Consider the following 13066-nt stretch of genomic DNA (forward strand, 5'->3'; position numbering starts at 1 on the left):
ACACATGATATAAAGCCGGCCGAAACGATTCGAGGTGTAAACATTCGAATTAGCACGAGTCATTGCATCATTGAAATTAGAAATGAGTGAGAAGTATCACACATAGATAGTACAACTGTCTTCATTAATTTCAATCCTCTATTATATTCCAATTAGGTTTGAATTTTGTTCATCACCCATAGTTGAGTTTAAATAGCAATCAAATTTAGTTTTTCTTTCATCGAAAGTTATATCACGTGAATGAATACACGACTATTAACGCAATCAAGATGTTTTATTTGTTACTTCGAATGGAATTGATCGAACACGACTGACCCGTCAGCAGCATTTTCTGTAGATTCAGTTCTCGTGAAAGGCGGATTACGTTCTGAGCGCAAAATGATATATGTTATGTAGACATCTAATTCGCAGGTCACACCTTATTTTAATTTCACTGGCGTTACGTTGCATAGAGTCATTTATGCAATACTGAGTGGTTATTTATATCTTCACTTATTTATTGATGAACATGGGTTCACATTAAAATTTATACAAGCATATAAAATGAGTTTAGTTTTGCAACAGTAATAATGTACATTTCATTCAGCAGACTTCTGTTATATCTCATTATCTCTGATTCACCATCCATGGAGATGATGATGATGTTTGTGTTTGTTAAATGTTTTTTCAATGGTGATAGTTTTGGTCAGTCCACCTCCAAGACCTCCACCGCCATAACTTCCTCCTCCTCCGTAACCGCCGCCTCCGCTGCCATATCCACCTCCTCCGTGTCCGGCTCCCTGGCCACCTCCTCCAAATCCGCCCTGGCTACCACCTCCGAGTCCTCCTTGTCCACCTCCACCGCCACCACTTCCACCCGATGCAAAACTACTTGCACCAGCATAAGCAGTCGCGAAGCTACCGGCAGAGGCTCCACTTCCTCCACTGCCACTTCCTCCACTATTTCCACCGAATCCTCCTGCACCACCGCTATGGCCTCCACCTAGCCCGCCGTATCCTCCACCGCTTCCACCAAATCCACCACCGCTTCCTCCAAAACCACCACCACCTCCACTACCTCCAAATCCACCACTTCCTCCGAATCCTCCGCTGTTTCCGCCGACGGGAACCGGAACAGGAACTGGCCTGTCAACAGGTACCTCTTTCACCACCGTAACGGGGACCGGTTTTTCGATATACACTGGGACTGGGATAGGTTTTTCGACCACCTGTGTGAAGCCACCCGTGGAGCCACCACCGCCGCCCAAGAATCCCGATCCACTGCCTGAACCCCCTGGCCCAAATCCTCCACCTCCGCCATGTCCGCCATTTGTTCCGCTGAATCCCACCGATCCATGACCACCTGTTGGGCCTGAACCACCGCCGAAACCAGATCCACCTTGAGAGCCTGAGCCCGCACTAGCGAAACTATTTGCACTGGCACCCGCAAAACTGTTGGAAGATCCACCTGACAGTCCACCAGCACCGCCGCCTGGGGAGCCGTATCCAGCCTGACCATATGATGGCGAATAGCCACCAAAGCCACCTCCACCATGTCCTCCTCCTGGCGCACCACCAGATCCACCACCAGAACCACCGGAGGTCCCACTGAATGCCCCGGCAGAGGCAGAGGCAGAAGCCGAGCTACCACTAAATCCACCCGAACTTCCCCCAGATCCTCCATATGATGGTCCGCCAGAGTATCCTCCACCCCCTCCACTTGGAGCACCACCGCTATAACCACCGCCACCGCTAGGGGCACCGCCTCCAAAACCGCCTCCACCATGTCCGCCCGACAGTCCACCACTAATACTCAGTCCAAATCCACCTCCTCCGAGAGAGAAGCCACCGCTACCTCCTCCATGACCTGAGTCTCCATCGCTAGTCAGAATCAGTTTCTTCTTCAGCAAATGCGGTGCTCCTGATGCCAGGGAGATAATGGCCGCTACCTAGAAATAGAATGACGAAAGAGTTAAATTTATGGATGCATACAGCAGATGGCGTTTATGAAGTTATAATAATCTTTAACATTATCGGACAAATGACGATCATTGTGAACGTGATTCTGACCTAAAAATCGAATCCATCGAATAACCACCGTATTCACCGGATATGGATCAGACTATTTTTATGCCAAAATTGAAATTATCACTCCGAGGCACCTGTTCCCAGTGGGTAGAGGATATAGAACGGATTTCTATGGGATTGGCATGACCCTTTGAGAACTTAAAGAAACTTTCTGAGCGTGAAAACCTTACTTAGTTAAGCAACCTGGCATACTTAGTTTTCCGAAAATTTATCTGGACTAACATATGAAAAGGGCTAAATATTTTTGATCACTTTTTTATAATTTTTTTTTACTCGCAAATGGAAAGTCCTACAAAAAAGTGATCCATGGAAGAGTTTTAGGAAAATAATTGAATTTTCTGAAAAAAATACTGAAAATATATTTTTTGAAATGCTACACTGAAAAAGATCGATTTCAAAAACTAAAAGTCGTTTTTTTTTTTATCGAGATTTTGATGAAATGGTAGATAAATGTGTGCCCCACAACTCTTCCACACATCGCAACTTGTGCATATTTAAGGCAAAAATGTTTTCCAACAAAACTTTTTCAAGATTTTTTCTCGAAAATTTTCAATTTTTTTTATGTACAGTTATAGAAAAAAAACAGTAACAGGCAGAAATGGATTTATGGTGACCCTTGGATGCTAAAGTACAGTTTTCAGCTTGTTTTTGTAGTTAAATACAATATATTTCAATTCATCCATCTGCCAAAAATCTTTTAATCGGTCGGTCAGGTATCGAAGAGTTGTTGTAGATTTAGGTATCTGTTAAGAGTCACTGGAAGCCGCTGTAGATATGATAATAATAAATGGATTGTATAGATACCTAAAGGATTAATAGAATGACTCTACAGTTGATTGAAAATTACCAGTCGTGACCGGCAGCAAATGTAAAGTGATGGAAAATAAATAGCATTATTTTGTTTCTGCGTAATCATCAGAATTCAACAAATAAAAGTGTGCCAATGTTTAGCAACATGAGTCAAGCCGTGATCTCCAAGATTTGCAACGATTGCAAATGCCTTTCTAGTATTAACAACCCCAAGTGTAACCGTAATACACTACGTTGGTTAACATCAACAGTAATAGAGAAAATACGTTTACTGAGATATACCCATTCGTTGGATGATAGAATGCGAATTTTGTGAATCTTGTTTGGCAGTGATTTGGCACAATAGGTGTGTTCTAAAGAAAAAACGACGTATAGATGAGGATAAAACCAACCAAAATATTAAAGATTCACAAGCTCCATCAAATCGACATAAAAGATTTTTTCTTGTAAATTTTCTATTTTTTTCTGTGTGTTTTGGATGTTTTATATCAATTTTTTCAGTGTAGGATTTCAAAAAAATATTTTTTCAGTATTTTTTTTCTGAAAATTCATTTTTTTCTAAAACTCTTCCAAAGATCTCTTGTTTGTAGGACCATTTTTGAGTAACAAAATTTGATAAGAAATTGATCCAAAATATTTAGCCCTTTCCATATGTTAGTCTAGATAAATTTTCGGAGAACCAAGTATACCAAGTTGCTTAATTAGGTAAGGTCTTCACGCCCAGAAAAAATAATTAAGTTCTGAGAGGGTCATGCCAACAGCGGGTCGAGTTGGCACGAAATGCGTCATATGAGAGAACATCGTTCAAAAATCGCGATATTGGTTCTTAAGGATAAATATCTATCAACCTTAGGTTTTATTAGATTCATTGTCGGGGTGAACAAAACGCTCATGCATTATCATGACCAGAAAATATGAACTCCGGCGAGTTTGACAATAATTCTAAAAATCAGCGGAGAGCCTCCAGGGTGACTGAAGAGAAACAGGCCGCTTGGTGACTAATCTAAATCTACGTGAGAAATCGTAACACATGTCTGCTACGTATAGGACGATCGAGAAGATTTTTTAAACCCAAAAAACAGAATCCACCAACTACGGGACGGGACGGGACGCACCGTGGAAAGCATTTTGGAAGCCGTCGATTATTTTGTCTCAGTCGTGCAATTTCCAATTTCGTCGCCTGATACCGCAATCGTTCCAACTGCATCATCGCCACTCCGACTTTCACACTTGTTCGAGCTTTAATGTCGAACCTATCGCATCAGTCAACATCTAAACCCGGACCCGGCCGTATCGTATTGAAACACCCGTCTTCTCTGCCTCAGTCGTGACTAATTTAGTTAACGTTCAGCATAGTCGTGTCGGTCCTGATGGTGGTCGTAGAATAGGGGTTTTCCAATCTGCTTCAGGAGGTAAATTTCTTCACGCTCCAGTCTCTTCTTCGCTTGAGGTCGCTTCGAATTACCGTTCCATCACCGTCTACTACTTCGACATCTACGTCTATTACTTCGCATTCCAATGTCCGCTCGGGCAATCGGCACCAGGAAGTCATCGATATCACAAGAACTTCGATGGTATCAACAGCCATGTCGACGACGAATGCTGCGACATCGTTGTTCTCACGGGGGCTTGGTATTAATCACGTACGCTCTCTCACCAAGTGTTCGGCTACGATTATGAAGTTTTCCGTTGTGATAGGATTACTGATAATTGTGTGAATCCTGTAACCGAGGAATCACTCATCACGCTCTGTGACTCTGTGTCCATCTCACTTATCTGCTGCCCGTATAAGAATGGGCTCTGCTAGGTGCGGTTCGCGATCCCGAAGATAGTAACGCATCAAGTATGTGCATACAACGTTAGATATTTCAATAGAAGATATCATGCGTTATCGACAAGATTATCATTACAAGCTAACAGCGCCATAATAATAACCGTAAGACTAGAGATAGGAATGTTTCAGTGACCGAGAACTCCACGCTCGAAGCGAGGGCTATAAAAAAACGCCTATGGTTCTGGTTGCAGCAGTTATGGGCGGTCATTCCATTTGGTTGGTGTTAAGTCAGAGGGTATCAAGTCGCAACATTAAAAATTTCGAGTTATTGATTTCATTAGGTTAAGCATTTCGTTTCATACCACATTCATCAGATTTCGAAAATTACGCATACAGAAGGAATATCGAATCGAAATTGTTTTGAATGCCGTACCTTATTTCTATGTTCGATGTCCCGACCGAATACAACAACGCGAATACTGGAAGCCACAAAACCAACAGACGAAGCCATCGTAATGGGTGACTTTAAGCTTCCGTGAGTCTCGAGGAATAAATCTCGCAATGGTTTCCTTTATCTGGATTTGGGTGATTCAGCCACCCACCACTGTGCTTTTTTCCTGCTAGATAACTACAGTATAGCCTTTTGAGTGTGCTGGTCACAGCCCCATTTTCATGCAAGGCTCCTGCACTTCTTATGAAACTAACTTTCCATTATCCACCCCTGCTGGTTACCATCCTCACAAAGTTGTATAAGGATTTTAATAAGGATAAGGATAAGGTGATATATTCACCTGCAGAAAATTCTAATGATTTTCGTGATGTCGATCATCGCTGTATCAGCCAGTTGCTTCCTGGCTTCAGTTGGGGCGAAATATCAGACACCGTTTAGAGACTAATGAACTGCAAAGTTTAAGGCATCTCAAAAACAAAGAAGAAAAACAACTCCGCCTGCGAATAACGCATCTCTATGGTAAGATGTCCGAAAAAACTGAAACTTTTAAGAATCAGAGCAGAGGGTCCATAGCCCCTAAGAAGGATGGTTAGTAACAGCCCTTATCCAAGGTTATTATGGAAAGAAACAAATGGATAAACTGGAAAGTAAGAAATGGATAAATTTCTAATCACATCACTCACCAGAGTGAGTCCTGATTCTTACCTCCTTACAACTCCTTACAACTATCACTTCCTTGATAATCGTTAGGGAACCACGCCAAAGAGGCATCCTCTTCTGGCCTTCGGGCGGCGAATATCATACTAACATTCCTTTCTTTCCCCTGGTCACTGTGACCCCTGGTGGACGTGACCGGCGTCGTTATTGACTATTTAAAGCTCGATTCACCGAAACTTGCACAATGAGAATGCTTCACTACTCTCAAGCGTCATTCGATGTGTTCTTTGTGCAATTTCGCTAGTTCAGATCAATCACAGAGAAAAACTACGAAGGGTACCATCTACCCAAGCTCAAGCTCAAACTCAAGCTTTTAAAAACAAAGAAGAAGAGCAAGAAGAAGGACGGATATCGTTAACGTCAAGTCTGCAGCTATTACGACCACGCCCTGACATATAATATCGATAGATATGATAGATAAACCATATTTTAAAAATATATCTTGCTCAATGTATAAATTTGGCCCGTCCAGCTAAGTCAAACGCCTGGAATTTATGCTGGACACGCAACTCTCATTCAATCCGCACATCTCGTTCAAGGTCTGTAAATTGTCCAGAAATCTGGGGTTCATACTTAAGATCGCCGGAAATTTCATGGACATCTACCTCCTCAAAGCAGTACAGGGAACTGCTCCCTGGCTCGTTCTGGTCTAGAAGATGGTAGTTTGGTTGCTCCTCACTACAGTAACGATGTCGATAAAGTTGAATCAGTTCAATGGCGGTTTGTAACATTTTCACATCACCGTTGACGGACCTCTTCCGATTACCGAATCACGAGAGCTGATCAACATGGAATTTTAGTCTGTCCTTAGAGACACAGCTAGAATTCACGGTAAGAATTAAAATCTACATATTTCGGGAAGTGCGGATTCGAAATATTTTAATGTTTGGATTACTCATTGGCATGAACGCATTATTTATTTCGAAAGAATCCTACTTTGAAGTCGATCCAATCAAGTGGAATGAATGATAAATATTTTGGTTTATTGGTCAATTCCTGGTCTATTTTCAACAGAATGTACACATATTTATCAAGGGATGAAATAATATGAAACGTCAAGGTAACATTTCATATTGTTTCCATGGATTTTGTTAACGTAAAAAAAATCTAAGAACCTAATTTACAAACAAAATGGCAACTCTGCTACTCTATCACTTTATACCACATCCAGTGAATACAATAAGCGAAGCACAAGTCGGAGTCTAAATTTAGGAGATTAAAATAGTGCCGTATAGTCGCCGCTCAAATTTCACATTAGAACAAACTTTCAAACAGTCCAAGCTAGTGCTATAATGTATTTTTTTATATCACATGTATAAAAATACATTATAGAAAATACATGTAATGTATTTTTTTATATACACTAAATCATATATGACTTATTAGTAATTTCTTTTGGCTTTATTTCTTTTCGATTGGGCTCAGCATAAATTCTCATGTGTGAGAGGATGAATCAGTCTGTAAGAATTACAATTTAAACATTCCGAACCCCCAAAACCCTCGGTTAAAAATGTGCCATGAATTGCATTGTAATGCAAATGAGAAAGCATTCAACTCATCCCGCTCGCCCGAGGGTTAGTCAATCAACATTTAATTCCGCCACCGATTCGATCGGATCTTGTCCGATCAATCACGTTTCCTGTGGATTACGTTAATTTATTTTCGGCGTGAGAGCGGTAATAATTCAACAGTTAATATGCATACCGGTTAACGATGAAATCGTGCACCTTGAACAGGTCATGTAAATGATATTTGTTGAAACAGCATCTAGCGCATTTTTCGCACGATAGTGTATGCCCCCTTTGATTTTTGCTTCCTGTAATCAAGAGTTGTTGCCGGTGTCGGAAAATTGTTACCGTATGAATCAGTTGCAGGGATTTTATGTAATTAAAAATAAAACTCAACACTGACATAATTCGAAAACACTAGATTCTTTTATAGGTGATTTTTTTCACTAGATTCTAAAATTACACGATCTGCCTATCGTCGTCACGTTGGGAATAGAAATTCTGCGATTTTCTCGAAATAATGGGATTTTTTTTGCACGCATCAATCGCGTGAAAAAAAAATTCAGTGTACATCAGTTACGTTCCGTTTCAAGTAAAATTGTTAACGCGTGACGTGACAACGTTTTGATCCGCTACGATTTTTCACATTTCCAAGTATGAACTTCGTCATGTATGATTATCCTTATGTTCTTATATTAATATGTCAACAAATCCAATTTCGGTTTTCTGAATATAAACAACTTGAATCATTTCTAAAGCTTGGGGATTTGCTATTCCTATTATTTACTAGAGGAAACCTCAGTTGTAAATATTTAAAGATATTTTTTCAGAATAGAGCGAAATTTGAGCAATCTCAGCTATTTTTCTCCATTTAATTGATCACGGATACGTCGAATGCTAGTTGACCCCACAATAAATAGTATGCCTCTCTGCTACATTAGTTGCTCGTTATTGCACAAACATGCACAGAAAAAATGTATGGGAATAGGGAAGTGTATTCAATTTTCATCAGTGTAAACCATTTACAGACTAGGGGATTGTGACGAAGAATGTCCGATTCTATTAGTACACAAATCATCAAAATCCGTTCACAGCAAAAATGGTTACCTTGAATAACACTAACATTCCCAGTGGAACTGTTACCATCTCAACGTGGGTATTACTAACGTCGTTTTTATTAATACAGGGTCTTTCAGATTAAACGCTCACGCAACAAATTTGAATAACTTCTACAAAAGTGAACCGATTTTTATACGAAAATAAAGCTTATTTTAGGACATTTTCGATGTGACCACCCACTTTTTCGATAACGCGTTTTAAACGGTGAACAAAATTGATCATGAACAACTCTAACATTACGACTTCGATGCTGTTGAAAATCCGACTTATTTCTTCTTTCAGTTCGTCCAAATTTAGTGGCTTATTAACATAGTAACGGTGTAGAATATTATCGGCGGAGCGAAAACAAAATTATAAGGAGCTATTCGATTTTTTTTGTGTGAGAGTTTAATCTGAAAGACCATGTACTTAGTTGCGATGTCTTATGTCAAATAACACGCCTTGAATGTATCGTATGCATTAAAAAAATGGACAAATTTCGTTAGGAGATCAAAGAAACTATAAAATATAATTCAATTAATCAAATTTCCCTTCAATCCTACGATTATTGGGCCTTCTACTAAAATGCATCGACGCCCTTATAAGTTGATTTGCAGCAGCCCTGACTAAACAAGAAATTGGACATCGTGAGGCACTTCGTGTCCACCGGATATTGCCGTTCCGGCATTTGCAACATCCTCTTTCTTCAGGAGAATGGCGAGTGCGTCGAAAGAAAACCTGGCTCTGATCGTCCGACAGCACTGAGCAATCGTAAAGTGTAGCAGAAGCTGGAGTTCCTCTCCGAAAGCAGGGTAGTCTTATCGTCCCGCGCCTTGGGCCGGGAGGTCGGAGCAACCGGTGAAACTATGAACAAGTGGTTAAAATGGACATTTTTATGCGGAAGCGTCAGTCTAGATCGACCGTGTCTGAGCATCAGGCAATCACACAGATAAAGCGGATGACAACAAATCGCTGGAAAAGATGGATCAGCTGAAGATAGACGTTGTACCGAAATCCGCCAGCCCTCCCAAAATCCCCAAGCTGTGACTGATAGCAAATTGCTGGGCGAGCCTCAAACGAAGGATCTGCTCCAAAAATTTTGTGGTCAAACAGCGAAGTAGCTGATCGCCGAGGCAACAAAAGATCTGAAAAACATGCTATTCAACACAGCAAAAATAGTTATTAACGTTAAAATTATTTCATCGAAACGTGACAAGTTTTTTGGTTTTCTGAAAAACGTGGTCCTCCCTCAAAAAGGGAACTTAACAGGATTTAATCGAAGATGTACAATCGGTGAATAAAATTAATTTCACTGCATTCAATAAGTTTCTGAGTAGTTACAATTGGAGTGCCCAAGATCGTCCGGATCTAGTTAATGACAAGGTGATAGGTCTTCGCGAAATCAATGTAAGAAACCTCCGATGTACTTCACTCCTTCGCGTCCTATGGCGCGATTAAAATCTCTGGTAACACAAGTTGCGTCGTCGACAAATTGTTGCAACTAAACATTACTTTCATCTTGCTAGTAATGCACACCGCAGGCTTAACGCTACTTTCTACAAATCATACATGCTTGGTGTCATGACAAACAAGCGTAGGAATCCAAGAAGTTTATGGAATTCCGTGAATTTCAAGCGAAAAACTACAGATATCCCATTAAGATGTTCTCGGGCGATTGGGAGTCGTACCTTGTTCCTGGATTGTGTAATTTTTTGTCAAAACATTTGGCTTCAGTGTTTGTCGCTGATGCAGCAACCCCGCCTGAAACCGTTCGTTGTTCATCCACTAATGGTTGAGAAGGACGTAGAAAAGTGGAAACTTTCAACAGTTTCTGGCCCAGATGGCGTTCTAGCAATAGTTTCTTTCCACTGTGCTTTACCACTCTTCCGTATTTACACAGCTTCGTTGAATCAAGGAATCTTCCAAAACCTGTGGAAACATTTCTTCATGTTTCCCGTCACGAAAAAAAGGAGACACGTGTAACGTGACTCTATCATGGTATCACCACGTGACTCAATCATGGAGGCCACGTTTCTTTAAAAAGGACAAACGTCTGACCCCTCTAAAATGAGACGACCCTTAAGGGCATCTTATAAGGAAATGAGGGATACTCAAGACAGTCAATCATGCCGTATGTCCACATCATTATCAGACCCAATTTTCGTTCAAGATCATTTCAGTAGAAAAGCATTACTCTGTTACATAGAATACATATTTGATACGGAAAAGCCAATTTTCATTCATGATTTTTGATTTAAAAACTTGTTTATTCCACCCGTCAATCCATTATCATTTTGCCTGCACAGGAATAGAACACGAAGCACAATGTCATCTATGTCGAATTGACTGGTAAGGTTACCACATTTGCATCAATTTGGATTTGATTGGGTTTGGATTTGTTTCGAACGAATTAAAGAATTGCGTAATTGCGATCCATTCTGGTAATTATGACTCGATCGGATTTCAGAATACAGGTGAATAACTTGTAAAGAAATTCAACTACAAATTATTATCCAACTGATGATTCTTGAAGGATGTTTTCACCAAATGCACGGCTAGTTGTGGAAACTAACAATGCCCACCTTAAATAGATGAAATTCTACATGGAAATACACTAATAGGAAGTAATTCTCCGCCCTTTGTATTCATTAGACAATAGTTCCTATGATTATTACTTGTTTTGATGGAAAGCGTGTAGCATTTCACTATTTTCGAAAAGAAAAGCGAAAGTGAGTCTTCTCGGGGCTTGCATGCGGCTTCACATTTTGTGAGATGAATGGACTTAACCTGACCTTCAGAAACGACGTATTCCGTGAACATAAATATTCGGCTCAAACTGTTCCGTTGGAATTAGTGTTTGTTTTTATTTCAATGACACGAATTTCATAGGTCTTTCATACCTATTTAACACACATTTTTAACGTATGTATGTTTAATGCACTTCACTTGACAAACGGTTTCGAAATCCTCTACAATGATCATTTCAATAACTTCTTTGATATGTTTTCCTTTAAACGATGCACCACACTCTCCGCAGAATTTCACGTATATCCGTCATCATAAATACACATTGACTTACGACGATTTTGATTTGACTTTTGATAATTTTTTAAATTTGTAGCAATCGTTTACTTTTTTTGTTTTTATGTTTATGTTTGTTATGATATTTTTTAACATTCAGTAACCCGCATTTCTTAGCCAATTGTTTTAATAGTGTGTATATGAAATATCTGTTTACTTAACAATCGGTTTAAAAATCCACAGCAATGATCAATGATTGTAAACATTTCGAGCAAATGTCAATTAAAGGTATTCAAACCGTCTCAAAATATAGCATATTGGTGCAAAGTGTTTATTTCCGAATCATTGTTTTTTCCAAATATTTAACATATTTTCAACATATTTTATGTTTCGTTATATGAACACTGTTTCACGTTGATATTCAAATTACACATTCTCCTCAAGTTCCATAGAAAATATCACAATTACTCCGTAGACATATATATCATCCACATAATACATAATTCTTAATTCACTCCACTCCTCATTGATCCAATTAATCACTTGTAAACACAAAGTTAACTCACCACCAAAATTTTCATTCTAGCCAAGTGTCGTTACAGAAACAACCCGAGAGATAGACCGCTCCCAAAACTTCTGCAATGTGGTCACTTCCCAATCAAGCAGGGATCTGTTCACCCCTCCTGTCACTGCGGCTATCCCAGGTGGAATCACTGTCCGGGAAGATTCGTATTGTTCTTTTATAGACAGTATTCAAAACTTAGAACCTATCGTCAGAATTCAGTGCCAGAACGATGGCGACAGTGCAGTCGTGCCGCAATTATCATATTTATAGCATCATCATCGCCACCCAATCGTTGGCAAAAGCACCACACCACACCGCACAGGGCATATGGCGTCATCGATGGCGCAGTTCCGTGCCCCGTCCCGTCTCGTCGCATCCGATACCACCTGGGGACCTGTGAGCTACCCGGGCTGTAAACTGGGAGAACCCAGACCAGATGATTTATTCGTCCTGGTTGCACCGTACCGGATTATTGGAAAGTCATCATCATCTTCATTTTTCGTCACTATTGTTAGTTGGTATGTTTGATAAATTGCTTGCGATTGAAATGGAAAGTTAATTGGCCCTTCAGGTGCGAATAAGGTGCACTTTGTTAGATTGAGGAGATTTTGCCGGCTGCCTCCGGGGAAATTTGATGATTTAGTATTGTGCGAGCTGCTAACAAGCGTTGCATGAGTTGTGGGCCGAACTAATGATATCAATCGCATTAATTGAGGTCGGACATACAAGGGTTTTCGTGTGTACTTGTCAAAATTTATTCCAATAAAATCCCGGATTACTCATCTAGAGCAGCTATAAAAAATTGTGATTATTTTAAGATAATACGAAGAATCGCATTTCAAACAATAATTCATAGTAATGAATAGCTATTACATTTAATGAAAAGGGAATGTACAATATTGTAACTGTTTTGAATTATGAGCACGAACATAAAAGCGTTCTGAATGAAAGATAAACATTATGTCTTCAATTTTGAAAGGTATCAAAAGTAGTAGCCACAGTTTCGTGAAGCATTATTAGGGTGGCACTAAATGTATGGAAAGAATTTCATAATC

The 13066-nt window shown here is 39.9% G+C and overlaps 1 protein-coding gene across 1 annotated transcript; it reads right to left on the reverse strand.

Annotated features, from left to right (window-relative positions):
- Positions 1–255: 255 nt before the first annotated feature.
- On the reverse strand, positions 256–12235 carry LOC129779022 (uncharacterized). The gene is made up of 2 exons (XM_055786259.1): positions 12013–12235; positions 256–1928 (listed from the first exon to the last, which is right to left on the reverse strand). Exons 1-2 carry the CDS (start codon positions 12025–12027, stop codon positions 618–620), a joined length of 1326 nt encoding a protein of 441 aa, XP_055642234.1. The 5' UTR covers positions 12028–12235; the 3' UTR covers positions 256–617.
- Positions 12236–13066: the final 831 nt, after the last annotated feature.

This window comes from Toxorhynchites rutilus, chromosome 3 (genome assembly GCF_029784135.1).
Source record: "Toxorhynchites rutilus septentrionalis strain SRP chromosome 3, ASM2978413v1, whole genome shotgun sequence".
In the NCBI taxonomy this organism is placed as follows: domain Eukaryota; kingdom Metazoa; phylum Arthropoda; class Insecta; order Diptera; family Culicidae; genus Toxorhynchites; species Toxorhynchites rutilus.